Here is a 21,723-nt window from a genome sequence, read left to right on the forward strand (position 1 = left end):
TAACCGATACTTAACCAGAACATTTCTTTGAAACAGACTCATCATACCGAAATACAAAACGTTTACATATATCGTATTTTTTTACTATCAAAAATAAACAAAAACATAATGATAATAATCAATGAGAGCAAACATTACAAAAAAAACTTAGACCAACCTGTTGATTTTTTCAAGTAAACTATCGAAAGTAATATCAAAAGCATCTCGAAACCTATGGAACTTAGCATTAGAGTCTCCATAGACCAAACCAGGCAAAAGCTGATGAATAATGTAACTTCTCATTTCCTCTTTCTCACTTAGAGTCTTTGCCATCAACTTCTTTACAACGTTTACTCTCTTTCCTTCCACATCTTCTTGGCTTATATACACTGAGTATTTCCTATGATCCTCCGGTAAGTGCCACGCGTACTGATAATAAGCTGTGTATGGATTAAAGATCACCGGAATGCAGCCGGAGATTAGTGAATCGAAAACCGATTTTCTCGTTGGACTATCTCCTGACGGTTGTAGACAGAACTCCGAGTCTTGGAACAGCTCTATGACATTCTCAGGCTTGTCACAACTTCCGTTAGAACAGTTTAAGAATCGGCATTGGTCAGCAAGTGTTGTGCATTGTTCGATTAGCGTTGACCGGATGCTATGAGGATTACCGGGTCTTGCACCTCCGGCAAAACTTACTACATTCCTGCGAGGTTTGTTCATCATCTTGACCTGCCAGCTAGCGATATCATTGTCTGTTTTAGGGTGGAAATAGGTCGGATGCGGGATCGCGATGTCGTTGACTTCCCATGGATGTCTTTCGATGAGAAGCTTTGTAGGGTTTTTCATTCCTTGTAACTCGAGGAACCTTGAGCCCCAAGGAAGTTTACTTCTTCTAAAATCCCAAGAAATCTTGCCGAGGACAAACACATGATCTTTTCCGGCATTTCTTTTCCAAGATTCCTTCGACTCAAGCCATTTCAAAACCTCGATCCCCAACCGGTCCTTCATAACATCAGAAACATTATTCTTGAAATGCCATCTCAAAACATCGAAACCGGCATAAAAAGGGACATAAAAGATCTTAGCTTGGCTTTCGTTGTAAACCCTACAAGGATGCTTCAAAACTCTAGAGTGGAAGATCGGTTCAAGAGCGTACTGATGTGTCCTAAACCAACGTTGACCAAGATTACCAATTGCTTCTCCAAAACCTTCATTCTTGAAAAACTTACACATGTTAGTCCAAGGGACCATATCTTTGCACTCAACCAATAAATCTCGGTTGAATTTAGACGGTAAATCATAAACATAAACTCCTTTCCCTTCACAAGATCCTGGATTTTCGCCTTTTTTCCTGGTCGACAACCAAGATCTCTGGACATGAATGTACTTAATCACTGCCCTTAACGCGTAGCCTTCTCCTTCACTCTTAGGTTTGATGTATTTGTATTGTTCTTCCTCCGATTCGTTCTTGGCTTTATGATCAAGAACAGACTTAGCATTCACACCATAACGCTTTCTATCTTCACCCGAAACAATCGTTCTGACAAATGTATCATTCTTTTGAGAAATAATTTCTCCATATTTCTTAAGAACAACACTCGGATCGTTGAGTTTCCTTGAGGAGATGATGAAGGTCGAAGATAACCAAAGATAAAGAGCAAAGAACAGAGAAATCGTGAGAAAAACTCGATAGAGAATGGATTTGCAGAAGATAAAACAAAGATTATGAGAGAAGAAGAAGATACGAGGATGACCATCTCTCTTCTTGGGTGTTGTTGGCTTTCTCTTTGAGACCATGTTCTTCTGCTCGGCCTTATTTTCTTCGCTTAGCATATTATAGATTTTGTGGTTTGGGAAGTTAATTTTATGATTTTTTACCTTAAGCGATACCAGTATGTACTCTTTAAAAAAAAAAAAACAAGATATATTCCCTAATAAATCCATTTACAAGTTACAACTCATCATTCATTTGAATATAAATTTAGATTTTAAATATCCAAATATTGGAATTATATACATGTTAGGTAATCAAAATAATTTATTTTTAAAAAATTACTAAAAAAGCATTTATCTCGATTCCGATATATTATTTATTTCCCTATACATTCCTCCAAAATAATATTTCATTATATAGAACAGTCTATTATTTTATTTTATAAATGTAAAAACAGAAAAACTAAGGCTTCAATTGGAACCACAATTTAGGAAAAGAACAATGAGGAATGTGATATTCCTCTTTATTCCACAAATTTTTTACCATTTGAAAATAATATTTTTTTTTTCTACATTCATCTACATTCTTCAAAAAATAAGGAACAATAGAACAAAAATGTTCCTCCCCAAAAAGAACAAATGAAATTAAAAAAGAACAAATACTAAAATTTGTTTTTTATTTTAAAATAATAAGAAAAATATATTTATTAATAATATTTCAATTTTGTAAAATCATAATTTTCATATTTTCATAATGTATTGAATAAAAAAATATTTTTGATATGAATTTCATGTTAAACTAAACTTAACGCTCTATTTGAAGACTATATGAATAGTAAAATAAATTTAAAAGACTCATGTTTATATCATAAATAAAAACTAAAAATATTTTAAATTACTCTTAAAATTTTATTGTATGTTATTATTAATTATTAATATTTAATAGGACATATCTAAAGTTTAATTTACATATTTTATTTTAAAATCAAATGTATTTATTTTATATACATTAAAAGTAATATTAGTATTTTCATTGAAATTTAATTTATTTATTTAATATATTTGAAAATACATTTATGTTGTTTGGTTACCATTTACTATTTTATTATTTTTCTGCAGATTTTCTTTTTATTTCTCAAAAACTGTTTATTTTATTATGTATTGTTTTTTTTTCTTTTCTTGTTTGTGTTCTTCTAATAGCTACCAGTAAGATATTTAAACGTTTATTATCCCTTGCGAAAACGTTAGACATTTGTTTTAATCGTGATATTGTATACTCATATGTGTGACGTTTCTGAATAAGCTCATTGTATATCTTTTATTTCAGATTTTGTTTATAATTTTTTTAAAAATAATGGTAGCTGACATATATATATATATATATATATATATATATATTTCATTCTACATTTTGACTAGGCGAGTACTGCTCTACAAGCGGGGTTTATTTTTACCAATTTTTGGCTGCTTAGCAAATGCATGCTGAAAAAAGAAAAAAAAGCAAATGCTAGCATATATATTAATTTTGCAAATGTTATTATTTTCATTTTTAATAAAATATTTGAGAGAGAAAAAAATGATCATTGAACGTCAATATAGAAATGTGAATAAAAAATATATGGTTTCAGAACCGATGATGATCAAACCATTCACCATTGCTTATTCAATTGTATGTATTGTGCACACATTTATTCTGATTGTTTGATTTTTTCAAGTAAACTATCAAAAGCGATATCAAAAGCATCTCGGAACTTTTTAAACTTAGCGTTAGAGTCTCCATAGACCAAACCAGGCAAAAGCTGATGAATAATGTAACTTCTCATTTTCTCTTTCTCACTTAGAGTCTTTGCCTTCAGTATCTCCACCACATTTACTCTCGTTTCCTTCACATCTTGTTCGCTTATATACACTGAGTATCTCCTATGATCCTCAGGAAGATGCCATGCGTACTGGTAATAAGCCGTATACGGAGTAAAAATCACTGGAATGCAACCGGAGATTAGTGAGTCGAACACAGATCTCCTAGTTGCGCTATCTCCAGGCGGCTGCAGACAAAACTCCGAATCTTGAAACAAATCAAGAACATTCTTCGGATTCATGCAGCTTCGGTTTGTACAGTTCAAGAACCGACATTGGTTGGAAGTTGAAGACACGCATTGCTCGATTAGAGTTGATCGGATGTTATCCGGTTTACCGGATCTTGCACCTCCTGCGAAGCTAACTAGATTCCGGCGAGGTTTACTTGCGATCTTGATCTGCCAGCTGGTGATATCGTCATCTGTTTGCGGATGGAAATAGGTCGGGTGAGGAATGGCGATGTCGTTGACCTGCCATGGTTGTCTTTCGATAAGTAGCTTGGTAGGGCTTTGCATTTCTTGTAGCTCAAGGAACCTTGAGCCCCAAGGGACCTTATCTCTCCTAAAATCCCAAGTAATTTTTCCTAGAACAAACACATGATCTTTACCAGCGTTTCTCCTCCATGATTCCTTTGATTCAAGCCATTTTAAAACCTCGATCCCTAACCGATCTTTAACATCGTCAGAAACATTCCTATAATGCCATCTCAAAACATCATAACCGCCATAGTATGGAACATAGAAGAGCTTAGCTTGGGTTTCGTTGTAAACCCTACAAGGATGCTTCAAAACTCTAGAGTGTAAGATAGGCTCAAGAGAATACATGTGTGTTCTAAACCAACCTTTGCCAAGATTCTCAATAGCTTCTCCAAAGCCTTCATTCTTGAAGTAACTACACAAGTTAACCCTTGGAAGTATATCGTTGCACCCTACCAACAAATCTCTGTTGAATTTCGACGGTAAATCATAAACATAAACTCCTTTACCTTCACACGACAGCGTTTTATTGATGTTTTCATCTCCCGGAGCTAGCCATGATCTTTGTAGGTATAGATACTTGACGGCTGCCCTTAACGCATATCTCTCTCCTTCACTCTTAGGTTTGATGTATTTGCTGTATTCTTCCTCTATATAGAGGTCAGCCTTGTTCTTGGGTTTGTCTTCTTGATCAGAAACTGGACCAATATTCTTGGGTTTGTCTTCTTGTTCAAGAACATCATCATACCCCTTTGTATCTCCACTGCGAAGAATCTTCGTGTGATCAGCGGAAACTCTATCTCCGGTGAAAGATTCATTTTGTTCAGAACTTATTTGAAAACCAGGTTTAGAACCGGCCGTGATACAATAAGGATCGTTGTACTTCCGAGAGAAGAAACAGATGTGGAAGTTGTTGAAAGATAACAAAAGGTAAATAAGAAAGAAGAAGAGAATGATTCTTGTCTTTATCTTTGAGACCACCGATACTATCATTTTTTATTTTCTGACTTTGGTCCTTACTTCTTCACTTTGCCACTTTGGATTTTAATAAAATCTTCGTATGGGGATTTTAAATATAGTTTATTTCAACCAACAAATAAAACTTTTTTACTAAAAATAAAAATAATTAATCACCTATCATTGTCACTTTCAGGAGTTCAGGTCATTTTCTACCGTTGTCACTTTTACCACTTCAACGTGCTCTTGGAACTCAATTAGTCAGGAGAATTCATTCGTCAAAAGATCCGTTATCTAATTAACTGTTCGTATTATTATTGTATAAACAATGAGTAATTAAGATTAAACAGTAATCATAAAATTATGAATGTTTGGACTCGTCTCGTCTTTTTTATAAATAGAGACACCTTAAAAAATTTACTACATAACAATTAATTGTGTGTGTAGTCGATTTGTTCAAACATCACAATTCTGTTTTCTTCAATGTATGTTTTGTTACATCATACTTATGGTAGATGAGACATCCAGCTTATAGCCTACTTTGGGGAATTAGTTACGACTTAACTCTTAAGAACCTGAATATGAAATTTCATTTAAGGATTTGGAATGTTCCAATCTAATACGAACCAATCTATTTTCTGATTACAAACAAAACATAAATTTAGTCGAACTTCTTCCTTTTCTTCTCTTTGCTCCTCAACATCTCACATAAAAACATGTTGATGAAAAAGGGCCCAACCGGGTTCGAACCGGTGACCTCTCGATCTGCAGTCGAATGCTCTACCACTGAGCTATGGACCCAATTGCTTAGACTTCAAAATTTATAAGTTATAACTCCAAAACTTGATTGCTTAAAAGTTAAAACCCCTAGTTGCGGCGCTTCTTCTTCATCTTCTTCGTTTCTCTTCAGCTTGCAGCCGTCTATGGCAGTTAATCTTCTTTTTCATAAAATAATTTCTCTGTTTCCGTCGCCGGCAAAAGGATGGGCAAACGAGGAGCTAAGAAGCTTACAAACACTCAAGGAGGAGGACCTAATCTCAAATCCGTACTGAGACATGATCACTTAAAAAATCTCGCTCTCTGGTCTTCCGCCGGAGATACTCCGATACCTTCTCTTGCTTCTTTGTTCGGTCGACGTCTCGCTGCCGACATTGAAACCACCGGAATAGCTACTGATCCTGATCTCGTCTCTTGCCAAAGGTACCTCTTTTAGGGTTTTCTTATCATGACTACAATTTTGGAATCTGTAACCGCCGCTTAGTTAGTTTTTTTTTTTGTGGTTTAGAATCTTGAAATGTCATTGTTCTATGTTTAGGATTCCTTAATGTTTTACGAAAGAGGATCTTTATGAATTTGAATGTAATGTAATGATGATTCTAACTTTGATCTGTAGGTGTGAGACCATACTTAAGCCAGGGGTCAATTGCAATGTCAGAATCGAGAAGGTTTCGTCTAAGCAGAAGAAGAAACGCACCAGGTGCAAGAAGTCTAACATCTGTTTGCCTCAGAACAATGTAGTTTACCACTGCAATTTCTGTTCTCACCGGAACCTTAAGAGAGGTACTGCCAAAGGTCAGATGAAAGAGATTTACCCCTTCAAGCCGAAAGCTCCTCGTCCTTCACGTCCTAATAAGATCAATGAAGAAATGCCTCAAAGTAACATGCTTTCTTCACCTGTGAGAAGTGAGAAAGATCAGGTGGAGGAGGTGAATACACCGAAGCCAATGATGCTTACTCTGGATAGGGATAAGAGGATACGAAAATCCAAGAGTAAGAAACCGATTGAGCCTCAAAGTGTTGCGGAGAAAACAGTTGGTGGATCAAACAAGAGGAAGAGAAATTCATGGACAGGTATGAAAGAGGTAGCTGAGACTAACAAGAGTTCTAGAACAAACTTAAAGATACCTTTTCTCTTGTGATCTGTCTTTTATATTTGGAAATGTAGAGTAAATATTATCCCTTTTTGTGGAAGTTCTTCATGCAATGATGAGTCTTGATATATACAACTTGTTCCTTTAAACTTTGAAATGTTTTTTTTGATGATCTCTGTGACAAGTGAAACTCATAGTTTCCAACCAATCAGTCATCGTTAACTATTTTAACAATCTCACAATTGATCCACAAAGCAACCTGCATCATGACCGCAACAACCGAGATTGCAAAAAATTGTTCAAACTGTTGAGAAGAAATCATGTACTACTTCGACTGTATGGTCCAATGGCCTCTTCGTGAAGAGGAAGAAAGAGGATGAGATTAAAAAGAAGACGAAGATGAAGATAACAACGAGTGAGTGAGCATGAGGTAACAAAAGAAAATATTAAGAAGCCACCATTGTATCAGAGGTTATTGGGCCACAAGGATGATCTCACAGTGCTTAAAGGAATTCTTGACCTCAATTAGAGGAGAAGAGGAGACCCTTTTGAAGATATATTGATGCTCTTTGTGAGTATGTGATAAAAAAAAAAAAAAAAATTGATCAGTTTCTACACTACGGAAAGCCAATTAGTAGCCGAAGTTCAGAGGTTCAAGTCAAAGAAGTTTGAGAATTATAATGTGAGAAGGGTCTCTTACAAAGAGAAAACGTCAAGAAAAAGCTATTGTATTTCCGATAGAGATTGTGAAGAAAATTTTCTGAGTTATCGAGAGAGGTTTGGTGAAGTGAAGGTGTTCTGGCTTTCAAATCAAGGAAGAAGATTGGAGAACAAGAGAAAAAATGTTGTAAGGTACCCCCTATCTTATGGTAGTGGAGATAGTGTAAATGTTGTAAGACATGTCTTTTTCCTAAGTCAAGTGTCAACGAATGTGCTGTCTTCTGGTTAGATGAATCCAACGTGATTGCTCGTTGAGATATGATCTCAAGAATGGACCAAAGAAGAGAGAGGTTGAAGAAAATTTGAAGAAGATCAAGGCAATGCCAAATTGCCATTTGCCAATGGAGCTATGTTAGTGGTTTGCTTTGTCGTTAGTCTCTATCTATGCATTTTGAGACTAATTATGTTTTTAATTAATCTAGGTAATAGTAATATTACTTACATTACATTTTCCCAAAAAGATGTTAATAGTACTAGTTACGTTGTAGTATTGGTTAGTTTAAGGTCATTTCCTACATTATTTTTCATAGATAACACTGTAACTAATAATTACATTATATATGTTGGCATTAAGGTCATTCTTTAATTAATCTGTCCCCGGGCCTTAATTAATCCCCACTTGAATTTTTTTTTTCTCACCATTGTCATTTGTCAACTCAATCTTGGGAGAATCGAATTATAAAAAGACGAAGTAGTAAGAAATTGAATTGTAAAAAGACGAAGTAGTAAGAAATTGAATTATAAAAAGACGAAGTAGTACTATTAGTTAACTTACACAAAAACGAAAAAAAAACAAACGAAGACCAATTACTCATTGAATAAAAGAACGAATTAATAATACAAATAAACTTGCTTAAATCTAATCAACGACCTTCTCTCTGTCTCTGATCTAATCTCTATATATCAATGACCCTCTCTTCTTCTTCTTCTTCTTCTTCTTCTTCTTCTTCATTGATCTCATAAACCCCTAAAGAGTTTTAAATCATGGCAACAACAAAGAAACTCTCTACTCTCTTCTGCTTATCTTCTCTCTTCTGCCTCTTGTTCACCATTAACCAAGCTGTCTCTGAATCCGAGCACATGGAAACTTTCTGCAACAAAGCATCCAGAAACACCACTAGCAACAGCACAACTTACAACACAAATCTCAAAACTCTTCTCTCCACTCTTAGTAACCAATCATCATTCGCTAACTACTACAACCTCACGACAGGTCTAGCTTCAGACACAGTCCATGGAATGTTCTTCTGCATTGGAGATGTCAACAGAACAAGCTGCAATGCATGCGTCAAGAGTGCAACAATCGAGATTGCTAAAAACTGTACTAACCATCGAGAAGCAATCATTTACTACTTCTCTTGTATGGTTCGATACTCAGATAAGTTTTTCCTCTCCACCTTAGAGACGAAGCCTAATACCTTTTGGTCTTCGACCGATCCAATACCCAAATCATATGGTAAATTTGAGCAGAGGTTGTCTGACAAAATGGGAGAAGTTATTGTTAGATCATCTTTCCTATCTTCTTCGTTTACGCCATATTATCTTCAAGATATAACTAGGATCGATGACCAGTATGATCTTCAGTCTGTTGTCCAGTGTAGTCCTCATTTGGATCCTGGAAACTGCACCACATGTCTGAAACTTGCGTTCCAAGAACTAACTCACTGCTGTAGTGATCAGCTTTGGGCTTTCATCTTCACCCCCAAATGTTTAGTGAGTTTTGATACCTCAAATTCATCACTGTTGCCTAATCACAGCGGTGCCTTCTCGATTAGAGGTAAGTATATACAGTGCTATGTATCTATGAAATAATGATGGGTTATACACTTTTTTATTTAGATAGAGTAGATGATATACGTACCTTTGACATGTTATGTATACTAAAACAAATATACTAATTAGGATATATATTGTGACAAATTTTGTAAATTTTTGATATAGAACTTATGTTTCAACTTATCAGATTTATTTTTCAAATAATTTAGAAATAAAATGTATTTAAGACAAAAAAAAAAGAACAAAATAACTGCAACATTTATCTTCTCCTAATTTTTTTTTGTAAAGAACATTAATTCTCTGTTGTATGTTCTTTTAGCATTATATGGTCAATCTCTTTTTTTTTTTTTTTGTCAATCTCGTAATGTTTGGATTATTTTGTTTTTGTTATACAGGAAATAACAGAATATTTGGGGGAATGGTTCTTGGTGCGGCCGCTTCGGTGTTTGCACTTTTCGGTTTATAGTCAGATTTAAAATTACAATATTGAGAAAAAGGCTTGCTTCTAGTTTCCATTTGAATTTTTGCAAAGAGCAATACATATAACTATTGTTTCCGTTAATAATGCGCCATGCGTATGTCTTATTGTGTAAGGCTTGCTTGTCCCTTTTTTTAATAATGATTTGTGTTTTTAATTCATTTGATTTTGGACTATATATTAACTAGGAGCAGACCAACAAATAACTCGGTTTAGAAATATCATCAGAAGTGTGTAATATTAAAAATATCACACACGTACTACTAATATAAGGATGTTTGAAATTGTATAATAATCACTGACGGATCTTTCCGAAAAACAATGTAAATTTTTTGAACTGTATATACTATGGACGGCTTAGAAGACAATGTAAAGGATCTGCCGAAGGAGTTTTGTTTTGCCGGTGAGGAAGAGGGGGAGTTGGAGTTTACAATCAGTTATAGCTACCCTTGGTTTCATCCACGATGTGGATGTTGTCAGAAATGGGGTCACCTTAGTGCAACTTGTTTATCTGTTGCGGTGGTTGTCGCAGAGCAACAAGATCCTGGCTCAAGTGCGGCTCAACATAGCAGCCCTCCCAAATCTCAACTTAAAGATAATGCAGAGACTGCAGTTGTCGAACTTGCAGAACAGTCAGAGTTGGCTCCCGCTGTGGGTGGCACGGATAAGGGGAGTGTGCCTCCAGTTAGTGTAGAGAAACCGGGACAAGAGCTTTGGATCACGCCTAAGTCGACTCGAGGGAGTCCTGGGAAAATAAAAGATATGACATTGGTGGCGGGAGTCTCTCTTTTGAAAAACTCCTTCTCTGCTTTGGGGGAAGTTCCAGATGAGAATCAGGATGCACATGCAGTAGTCGACTCTAGGTCGACTGTTGTGGTTGCTCAAACTACAGTCAAGCCCCAGGAGACTGATAAACCGCAGGTTTCGCAGAACTCACAGGGGGAGGTCCCTATGCGTACTTATCTCCTTCGAGGGACAAAACGGCTCAGAAAACAGTATCTACTCTTCCTACTAATTCGACTAGGGACCAGCCTAGGATTCCGGGTAGGAAGCCACACTCCAAACCTTAATGCCAGGGTTCTCTTGGAATGTTCGTGGTTTAAATAAGACGTCTAAACATTCCGTTATCAACGAATGGGTTGCGAGGAGTAATTTTCAGTTTGGTGCTTGTTGGAGACTAGGGTGAAGGAATCAAAAGCAGAGAAGCTGTGGAGGAAGTTGTTTCCCGGTTGGTCAGTGTTGACAAATTATGAACATAGTAGCAGGGGGCGCATTTGGGTGCTCTGGAAGGAGAATGTAAGGGTTGATCCTTTCTTTAAAAGCGAACAGCTCATTACTTGCTCTGTTAAGTTGGATAATTTAGAGGAGGAGTTCTTTTGCTCTTTCGTGTATGCTCTCCACACAGAGGAGGCACCGAAGCAGTTGTGGCAAGAGATAAGGGATCACTATGCATCTCCTTTATTTGTAATAAACCTTGGGTTATATTGGGAGATTTCAATGAAACACTTGATATGGCTGAGCACTCTCGTGTTGATGATAGTCCGATGATCACAGCGGGCATGCGGGACTTTCAAGCAGTGATTAACTCCTGTTCTTTAGCGGACATGACCTTCCATGGTCCTTGTTTACTTGGTGCAATAAGAGGGAAAATGATTTGATCCTTAAGAAACTGGATCGTGTGATGGTGAATGTTGCGTGGGGGAATGTTTTCTCGCAGAGTTATACTGTGTTTGAGGCAGGCGACTATTCAGATCATCTCTACTGTCGACTCATGGTCTGTGGGGAGGCTGCTCCGTTTACCAAACGACGACCTTTCAAATTTGTGAATGCTTTGACTGAAATGGAGGAGTTTAGGCCTTTAGTGGCTGACTACTGGAACGGCACAGAACCTCTGTTTTTGTCAACTTCCACTCTGTTTCGTTTCTCGAAGAAGTTAAAAGGGCTCGAACCCCGTCTACGCAGTCTGGCTAAGATGCGAATGGGGAATCTTGTTAAGAATACTAAAGCAGCTCTGGACACTTTGTGCCGTAAGCAACAAGCCAACTTGCTGCAGCCTTCCGTGCAGGCTATGGAGGAGGAGAATGAGGCTTATCGGCGTTGGGATTTCCTGGCAGGGTTGGAGGAAAAATATCTCAAGCAGAAGTCCAAGTTGCATTGGCTACAGGTGGGATATCGAAACAATAAAACGTTTCATAGAGCAGCACAGGTGAGGGAAGCACAAAATAATATTCGGGAAGTGCAAGGTCTTGATGGTCGGGTTGCTGTCACGGCTGAGGACATCAAAGCTGAGGCTGAGCGACATTTTAGTGAGTTCTTACAGTATATTCCTTCTGATTTTGAGGGTGTTACGGAGGAAGGGATGGCGAGTTTGATGCCTTATCGTTGCACTGAAGGGGATTGTCTTGCCCTTACTAAAGAAGTGTCGGGTGAAGAAATAAGGAGAGTGTTGTTTGCTATGCCTTCTGATAAGTCCCCTGGACCTGATGGATACACAGTGGAGTTTTACAAAGAAACTTGGCCGTTAATTGGAAGGGAGTTTGTCTTAGCGGTTCAGTCCTTCTTTGCAAAAGGTTTCTTGCCAAAGGGGGTTAACGCTACTATACTTGCACTCATTCCCAAATCATTAGAAGCAAGGCAAATGAAAGATTATAGGCCTATATCTTGTTGCAATGTGCTATATAAGGTGATCTCCAAAGTTTCAGCCAATAGGCTGAAGCGTGTGCTGCCCAAGTTTATTTCCAGTAATCAGTCGGCGTTTGTTCAAGATAGGTTGTTGATTGAGAATGTGTTGTTGGCAACAGAGTTGGTCAAAGACTACCACAAGGACTCTATCTCTAGTCGATGTGCAATCAAGATTGATATTTCCAAAGCTTTCGACTCGGTTCAGTGGTCGTTTCTCGCTAAAACACTCTCTGCTATGCAGTTCACCCCACTATTTATTCACTGGTTGATGCTCTGTGTATCTACAGCTTCTTTTTCAGTACAAGTGAATGGTGAACTTTCAGGCTATTTTCGAAGCTCTAGAGGCCTCCGTCAGGGTTGCTCGTTATCGCCGTATTTGTTTGTCATCTGCATGGATGTCCTTTCAAAAATGCTTGATAAGGCGGCTGGAGAGCGGTTGATCGGTTACCATCCACGGTATCGCCAGCTAGGTCTCACGCATTTGAGTTTTGCAGATGATCTTATGGTTCTAACGGACGGTAAGCTGTGATCTATCATGGGCATTCTTGATGTTTTTGCAGAGTTTGCTATGATGTCAAGGTTGAAGATCAGTATGGAGAAATCCACAATCTATTTGGCTGGGGAGTCAGTTATACCAGAGGCTCGAATCCCGTTTGACATCGGTCGTCTGCCGGTTCGATATCTAGGCTTGTCGTTGGTCATAAAACAGCTAACACTTGCCGACTGCTCTCCCTTGCTGGAACAGCTTTGGAAGCAGATAGGTTCGTGGACAACACGTCATCTCTCTTATGCGGGACAGTTCAACTTGATATCCTCGATGCTCTGGAGTGTTTGTAACTTTTGGCTAGGTGCTTACTGTCTACCTAAAAAATGTTTGGAGACTATTGACTCCATGTGCTCGGGAATCCTCTGGTCCGGGGTTGATTTGAATCCTAAGAAAGCTAAGGTGTCGTGGGAGGCAGTTTGTAAGCCGAAAGCTGAGGGGGGACTTGGTCTGAGATCTCTACGTGAAGCCAATACAGTGAGTTATTTGAAGTTAATCTGGCGTGTGGTCTCGAGGGGTAACTCTTTGTGGGTTCAGTGGGTTCATTCAAGCTTACTAAAGCAGGCTTCTTTTTGGTCAGTGAAGGATACCACCAGTCTTGGCTCGTGGATATGGAAAAAGCTGCTTAAATACAGGGGTTTGGCTCGAGATTTTTGCAAAGTCGAAGTGGGAAATGGTGAGACTACTTCTTTTTGGTACGATAGCTGGTCGAACATGGGATATCTCTTGGAGGCAGTGGGGGAGAGAGGGATTATTGACTTGGGGATATCTAGGCAGAGCAAATTAGCGGAAGCATGGGATCACCGTCGTCGGAGACGGCATCAGGGGCATCAGCTCAATGAGGTTGAACAGATCCTGTACCAACTAAGGGATGTACGCTCATTAGGAGAGGATAAATTTCTATGGCGGGGTAAGAATGATGTTTTTCGATCCAAGTTTTCCACATCGGATACGTGGAACCATATTAGAACCACAGCGAGTACGGTAGCCTGGCATAAGGGGGTTTGGTTCACTCACTGTACACCAAAGTTTTCCTTCTGTGTGTGGCTCGCCGTCCAAGACCGTCTATCCACTGGTGCTCGTATGATTATGTGGAATGGTGGGGCTGCGGGAATGTGTTCTTTCTGCAACTCGAGTTTAGAGATGCGTGACCATCTCTTCTTCTCATGTCCGTTTGTCTCGGATGTGTGGTCCAGTTTGGCGAAGAATCTACTCTAGACTGCTTTCTCAACGGATTGGTCTATTCTAATGGATTTCTCAATCTCAGTTGCCTCGATCAGAAGGGTTTCTTATTCGATATGTTCTCCAGGCTACGGTGTATTCAGTCTGGAGAGAACGCAATGGGAGGAGGCATGGGGAGTCGCCAACTACTGCTGCACATTTAATTGGCTGGGTGGACAGACAGGTTCGAGATCAGCTCCTTGCAATTGGGAGAATGGGGGATCACCGGTTTCAAACAGCTTTTCAGCTCTGGTTACAGTCACATATTTAGTTTCTTTAGAAACGATTTTACGTTCAAAGTTCAGGGTTTTTGAAGTCTAAGTTCCTCTTAATTCTATTCTGAAACAGATGCACTAGTTGTAACAAAGTATTTTTTCTTTTGAATATAATTTAACATTAAATTCAAAAAAAAAAAAACTCGTATTCATGGGATGATCCGAATTTCCCCATACTATAAATTAAACAAAAAATTCAAGTGACAAAAATATTGGAATTTTATCAAGTATATGTATTAATAGCAAATCAATATAAAATATAATCAATTTAAGATCGAATACACAAAATAAAAACTAGCGGATGTTGACTAGTAAAAACTTTTATGAAGAAAAGAGTCATGTAAATGCATTTTTCTAAAAAATATTTATTACTCATATTTTTGTCGTTCTATAATATATACTAGATTGGTATCCGCACTACGCCGCATGATTGTTTTTATATTATTTTTATTATATTTTTCTGTTTTGTTTTTCTCGATTCATAATTTCATATATGTTATTTGGAATCAATTCATAAGTTTTTGATAATTTTAATAGTGTTTTTTTATTATTATTATTTACATCATCATATGATACTTGAGTTTTTTTTTTTTCATAAATTTAGTTTCTGAATAGATTTTAAATTTTATTATCAAATAAGTTTAGGGATTACAAACTATTAGTTCTTGATTTGTTTCTCACTCACAAACCATCTAGAACAGTAAGACAGATTACTCTTTGATGTCTACATTTAATATGTTCTTGATGGATCTCATTTAAAATGTTCTTGATGGATCTCTTATAGTACTTTAGGTTTAGCCACTTCAATCTTTTGTCTCATAAATCTGACATAAACCAAAGATGAAACTTTTGAAATTTACTAAGATTGATAGAAAAATAAAAAATGATAATTTTCACATAGAGAGTTCTAGAAGTAGTAGTAAGTAATATGTATTGTACTAAACATTGAAAAAAGAAAATGTTCTGATCCAAAGCAGCAATCTGCTCAATATCATTTTCATTTAATACCTAAGTCAACAAAGAAGAGGTGATTCAATTTACACAAACACTAATATTTCTTCTTGAATCAACCCTAAAAGCTTGAATGAAAACGACATCTTTAACTCGATTGAACCTGTAATTCTAAAAGAAATTAATTAACTTTGTCATGCTCAAGTTGCTCTTTTGTGAAATTTTTAATTTTTTATATTCAGACGTCAATTGTGTGGTTAGGCAGGGGCTTACCTGAGGAATTGATATCTCTATGTCTCTCTTCTCTTCTTCCTTCTTCTTCATATCACTATGCGTTTCTCTCTCTCTTTTCTCCTTCTCTCTCTCTATTCTATATTTTCAAATTTCTTCCCTATCCTAATTTTTAACCTTGCTTCTTCTTCCAAAGAGTTCTTGATAACCGGAGAATTTGATTTCAGAATCTGTAGATTTTGATGAAATTTTTGTTCAGATTAATCAAAGGTGAATTTGGTAAGATTGCTTTGCCTCTTTAACAATGACCTATGATTCTTCCATGTCTCGTGCCGCATGAGTCGAGCGTTTTCTTCTCTTTATGTTTGTTTTATTGAAGGCAAAACTTTGTGACATTTTTTTTTGTTTCTTCTCTCTAACTGAATTCAAGAGCAGTCTTATAATGTGAAGGAGAAGAACAAACGATTAGAGTCGTCGCATTTTTTTTTATTATGTTGGAAAAGGTCTATGAAGTGAATGACAACGTGATGTGGCATATAGAGGTGTCAATCGGGCTGGCTCGGCCCGATCCGGCCCAAAATCCGCAAAAACCGCATATATTTGAGCCCTTCTCGGCCTGGTCCAAAATATTTTCAAGCCTATATTTCAAAGCCCTACCCGCCTTTAACAGGGCTACAAGACTTTTCAGGCTTTTCCGGGTTTATCTTACGGATCAAAAATTCAAACTTATAAGTTAGTTTATAATATGTCTTAAAAAGCAATGTTTAAAGGTGCAATATAAAACAAATCAATCAAAATTTAAATAGCTCATCTATATTCACTAAACTCAACTTAATCAATATAATCATCTATGTTTAAAGACCCGATTTTTCTAGACATATATTTTAGTCCGAACCTGGTGTTTTTAAGACCGGGCCGAGCAGAGCCAGCCTCTGGACTTTGGGCCTAATTGACATGCCTAGTGACACACAGTTTTTCATTGGTTTAGAAATCTTAGTTGTATTAATTGAAATGTTTTCATTGGCTATGGATTTTAAATGAGGTGTCAACACCAACGTCATTGTTCAATCGATTAGAGTCGTTGGCTATTTGTGTAGTTATTTGTATTTCAATGAGACAATGAACATGTACTTTAAGATAGATGGCTATTTGTGGATGAGATAGATGGCTATTTGTGGATTGCTAATTTTATATGTTTACAGTTTTAAACTTATATAGTTTCGTTTTCAGATTGTAAAATTTGAATATTTTCGGAGTTTAAATATACTTTTGTTACATTCTTTGAAATTTTTAAAAAATCACTTCTTTTTTTTTGAACAAATTGAAATTTCAAATATCAAGCTTTAATTTTGTTTTGCTTAAAGCAAAAAATAATACTATCACTTTGCATTTCAATAGTTTTTAGACAATTCTTGGGTCCACCCCTAGGGGTGAACCTAGACATGACCATGATTACGGTTATTACTATTACAGTTAATTATCCACCGATTACGGTTAGAAATTTTGTTTAACCTTAACCATAACCGTTTAATAAACGGTTTCGAATTAAACAGTTACGGTTAAATACGGTTCCGGTTGAAGTGGTTACGGTTATATACGGTTACAATTATTTGATAATATGATACTGTTGATATTATTAGATGATATAATATAATTGATATTATTTATTTATAATTAATATGTTCTTTTACTGTACTCATATTTCTTCATATCATATGATTCATATTAAATAAATAATATTAGTATATTTATTATATTTTTGAAACAGTTACGGTTAACAAATTACGGTTTAACTATGTGGTTAACCAACAATTTTGATATGGTTACAGTTAATTAACAGTTATGGTTAATATAATTTAACCATATATTTACGGTCTGGTTACGGTTAGATACGGTCTGGCTACGGTCCAAAATACGTTTACAGTTTAATTTTGGTCATGCCTAGGTGAACCCTTCTTATTCACCCCCTCTTAGTTAAAGAAACAAATTATTGATTAAAGAAATAAATTTTGTATATTAATTAATTTTAAAATTATTAATTCTAAACATTATACTGTAAAACCTCTATAAATTAATACTCTATAAATTAATAAACACTATAAATTAATAATTTTTGTCAGTCCCAAGTCGGGTCAGTGTAAAAAAATAACAAAATTCGATAAGATAATAAGATAATAATTTTTCTGAAATCCCCATGTAAAATATGATCCCAATAATATCATAAATTGATAATCATGTAAATTTACATATATATATATATATAATGTATGTAAAGAAAAAAATAATGTATGTTTCTCCTAAAGCTCATATCTACAAAACAACTGTTATGTTGTATTTTCAAAGTATAATGATATAAAATATTTTGTAACATGTCATAAATATAGCTACATTTTTTAAAAGTTTTCAATTTTTAGATATCCATCATTTACATTTTGATAGTTTGATTGACTATTAAAATACAACAATCTATATTATTATTCATAAATTTAATTTTATGTATGTCATGTATATAAGTGAATTTGTCTATTGTATTTATAATTTATTGTTAATAAGTTTTCTAAATATTACAAATTCAATTCCAATACCATAAAATTTTGAATATCCGAAATTTTTGTTAAAATTGTCTCAATTCATAATTTTTAAAAGTTAAACTATTAAAAATATATCTGTAAATTAATAATTATTAATTTACACTATAAATTTAGAAATCGGACGAATATATTTACTGAATTAAATGTTAGTTTGTGATTTGCATATATATTTATTGTTAGCAATAAATATTAGTTTTGTCAAATTAGTTTGTTTCTACAATTATTAAATAGATATCTCGTGGGTAAGTTGTTTCTGAAAATGGTGGAGTTAGAGATTTGAAAGAGAGTATTAATATCTTCAAAATCTCTTAATTTTAGGAAATTTTGGTTGTGCAAAATCTTGTTTTAAATTTTAATTAAATATTATAAATTAAAAATATTCAATATCAGTGGCATTCCCTGTAAATAGTATTGAATTTCAGAATTTATTTTATAAATATCTCAAAAAATGTATATATAAAAATTTCAGGATATACAAGCGCATATTGCTTTCTCATCCCGAATATCTAAAAAAAACGTCTTGAATTGGATGGTTGTGATCGGTGGTTTCTAATTGGTGGCTGCGATGTGATCACTTTTGGATGCCGTACACATTAGATATTGAGATGTGAAGAGCTTAATTAGTATGTTTTTTTACAATTCATTGTGTTTTATTTGGTATTATGTCGTACTCATGAGATATAAAAACGACTTGGATCACTTTGTTTTATTCTTGATTAATCAATAACGAAAAGTGGACGTTTCTTTAATAAACTATTAACTTTAACAAAGACCAACAAAGACCAACAAAGACATGGCCAATTGCTCATTTGGAGAATCTAATTAAAAAAAAGACCAAGTAGTAACAAATAGTACTATTAATTAACTTAAACTAAGACCAGTAAAAAACAAACAAAGATTAATTCATTGGATAGACAACAAATTAAGACAAATGAACTTGTTAAATCAACGACCTTCTCTCTGTCTATAATCTCTATATAGAAGTCCTCTTCATTTATCTTATCTAGTTACATTATAATGCATGGTTGGTAACTTGGTACTAAGGTCATTTCATACACTTTCTCATTATGATGCATGGTTGGTAACTTAATTAATCCTTATTTAAATTATTTATGGGAAATTGGCAGCAATAACCAATAAAAAATTTTTAATTAAATGACTGACTATACTAACCATTAACCTATAATATATTATGTATTTCTATAATATTGACAATTTTGTCTAATGTACATAATTAACAGTTACCACTCTTCTTCACGTCCTATATCCCCTATATATATATACACACATATTATAACATATGACATGTCATAACATATTTAAATAAAAAATCAAAATTAAAATAAAAATACAAAACAAATGAAGGAAACAAGTTATATAGATCTTTTATTAAGGAAATTATGTAGGTTTGGTTTTATAAAAGAAGATTAGAGTTTAAATATACGTCGGTTTGAGTTAATAGAAAAATGGTTAGGATTTAGATTTTATAATTAAACAAAATTATATGTCGGTTTGGGTTTATAAAATAATGGTTAGGGTTTAGATTTTACAATTAAACAAAATTATATGTAGGTTTGGGTTTATAAAAGAGTGGTTAGATGATAACATGATTTTCACCCAAGGTATCAATTCCCTATGCAGTTGTAGTACAAAGAGTTATCAATCCAAATGGTTGTTTATGCTAGTAGGAAGGATGCAATCAGAACAATGCAAGTCAAGCCAAGCAAAAGTTGGTTTTGATCTAACAATCCTAAAATAATAGAAAAAAGAGTATAAACAAAGAACCACACGATCTAAGCACTCGATGCAAGCATTCGAGTACATGATCGGGTGGGGTGATCGAGTGATCAAATGAAGTATGGAAAACTCGAGGGGTTACTCGAAGCAGGTGATCGTGTACCTGCTCGGGTAATGGATCGAGTGATTAATAAAAATGAAAGTAATTAAAATACGAAAGCTTCTAAGGATGGAGTAATCGAATCCTAAGTGTTCCTAACCAGTACAGATGTCTTACATGCCTCAAGCAAATATTCCCTAGATAATGAATCTCTAATATCTTGTTAAAGCACTCTCGTGATAGAAACAATCAACCTTGATCACTCCCCTACCCAACTCTCGTTGGAGAAACATGACCAAGCAGGCAATAAGAACCGATTCATTATTGTCAGTAAACCCCTTACTTATCTAATCTCTTAGGCTAAGTGAGTAAACTTCTAGCATTGGTTGATTCAAGCATTTCATCTACACCTCTCGGTGGTAAAACACCTTAGATCTAATCTCACCCTCTCAGTTTGTTGACAGCATTAAGAACACCAACCTAGAAGGGAATCAATTAAACATATACGATCAAACTAAGACATCCTAAGCGATCAAGAACACAAAATCATCTATCCCATCCCTAGAAACTTTACTACACTACTCAGATCTCATTGCAAGAAAAACAAAAGCAAAAACGAATGAAAATTGCATTGTAATAAACGGTAGAGTAGAGAAGTAAGAATACAAGATAGAAATCTAAAGAAATGATAAAAAGTTATGAGACAAATCCTAAAAAAGGTGAAAAATGTTTTTAGTCGCTCAGTTCTCTCATAGAAGCTCTCGCTCTCTGCTTTTTGGGTCTGCGGCGTGTTTTTTGCGAGGAAGAGGAGGAGGGGTTTATGTGTGGAAACCCCTTTGACCTAGCTTCCCAGCCCTGCCCGCGAGTCTACACGATGGGGTACATGAGGATGAGGTCGAGTTCGTCCTCAGGTAGATCTTTGGGTTGTTTTTCATGCTCTTGGATCCTCCTCGATCGTGTTGGGGTTCGGACTTGTTCTTCCAGCTCGATGGCTCCTTCGGGTACATGCTCGGGTTTGTCCTTTTTTCCCCATTTGAGGCTCTTAAGCACCTGTTTTCATCCAAAATATGCAAATGCAAAAATGTAACACCCTAAATGGCCTAAAAGTGAATTCCTACAGTTAATGACCTAAAAATACTAAGTTAAGGGTAAATGCTAAGTTAAGGGTATCAACAATGCAAAATATGGACAAAAAATGATGCTAAAAACATGTAAATTAGAGAGTTATCATTAGGGTTTAGATTTTACAACTAAAAAAAATTATATGTCGGTTTGGGTTTATAAAATAGTGTTTAGGGTTTAAATTTTACAATTAAACGAAATTATATGTCGGTTTGGGTTTACAAAAGAGTGTTTAGGGTTTATTGTAGCCACCACCATATCGCATAACCACCACTAGTACCGTACTCTCATTACCACTAGGAAAAAAGATAGTGAGCTACACAAACTATATCATAATACATGACCACACATGTCAATTTTGGAAATGTATATTTAATTACACAAAGTATATGTATTGCATGGTCACATATACCAACTATATGATATCATGTGCTCAACA

General features: G+C 35.4%; 2 protein-coding genes, 1 non-coding gene and 3 pseudogenes across 4 annotated transcripts; 3 read left to right on the plus strand and 3 right to left on the minus strand.

Moving 5' to 3' along the window:
- Positions 1-142: 142 nt before the first annotated feature.
- Positions 143-1,815, minus strand: LOC104720675 (putative xyloglucan galactosyltransferase GT20 pseudogene; annotated as a pseudogene).
- A 1,502-nt stretch (positions 1,816-3,317) lies between these two features.
- On the minus strand, positions 3,318-5,090 carry LOC104719793 (putative xyloglucan galactosyltransferase GT20 pseudogene; annotated as a pseudogene). Its single transcript, XR_015569326.1, has one exon. The product of XR_015569326.1 is annotated as a putative xyloglucan galactosyltransferase GT20 pseudogene (transcript).
- Positions 5,091-5,676: 586 nt separating this feature from the next.
- On the plus strand, positions 5,677-7,005 carry LOC104719795 (uncharacterized). Its single transcript, XM_010437772.3, has 2 exons — positions 5,677-6,185; positions 6,379-7,005. The coding sequence occupies exons 1-2, from the start codon at positions 5,968-5,970 to the stop codon at positions 6,902-6,904; spliced, it is 744 nt and encodes a 247-aa protein (XP_010436074.1). The 5' UTR covers positions 5,677-5,967; the 3' UTR covers positions 6,905-7,005.
- On the minus strand, positions 5,715-5,786 carry TRNAC-GCA (transfer RNA cysteine (anticodon GCA)). Its single transcript has one exon. It is a non-coding gene; the product is annotated as a tRNA-Cys (tRNA).
- Positions 7,006-8,467: 1,462 nt separating the features above from the next.
- Positions 8,468-9,991, plus strand: LOC104719796 (cysteine-rich repeat secretory protein 57-like). Its single transcript, XM_010437773.3, has 2 exons — positions 8,468-9,353; positions 9,748-9,991. The coding sequence occupies exons 1-2, from the start codon at positions 8,561-8,563 to the stop codon at positions 9,816-9,818; spliced, it is 864 nt and encodes a 287-aa protein (XP_010436075.1). The 5' UTR covers positions 8,468-8,560; the 3' UTR covers positions 9,819-9,991.
- A 187-nt stretch (positions 9,992-10,178) lies between these two features.
- Positions 10,179-14,548, plus strand: LOC147937396 (uncharacterized; annotated as a pseudogene).
- The last annotated feature ends 7,175 nt before the right edge of the window (positions 14,549-21,723 follow it).

This window comes from Camelina sativa, chromosome 10 (assembly GCF_030686135.1).
Source record: "Camelina sativa cultivar CO46 ecotype springtype chromosome 10, ASM3068613v1".
NCBI classification, from domain to species: Eukaryota; Viridiplantae; Streptophyta; class Magnoliopsida; order Brassicales; family Brassicaceae; genus Camelina; species Camelina sativa.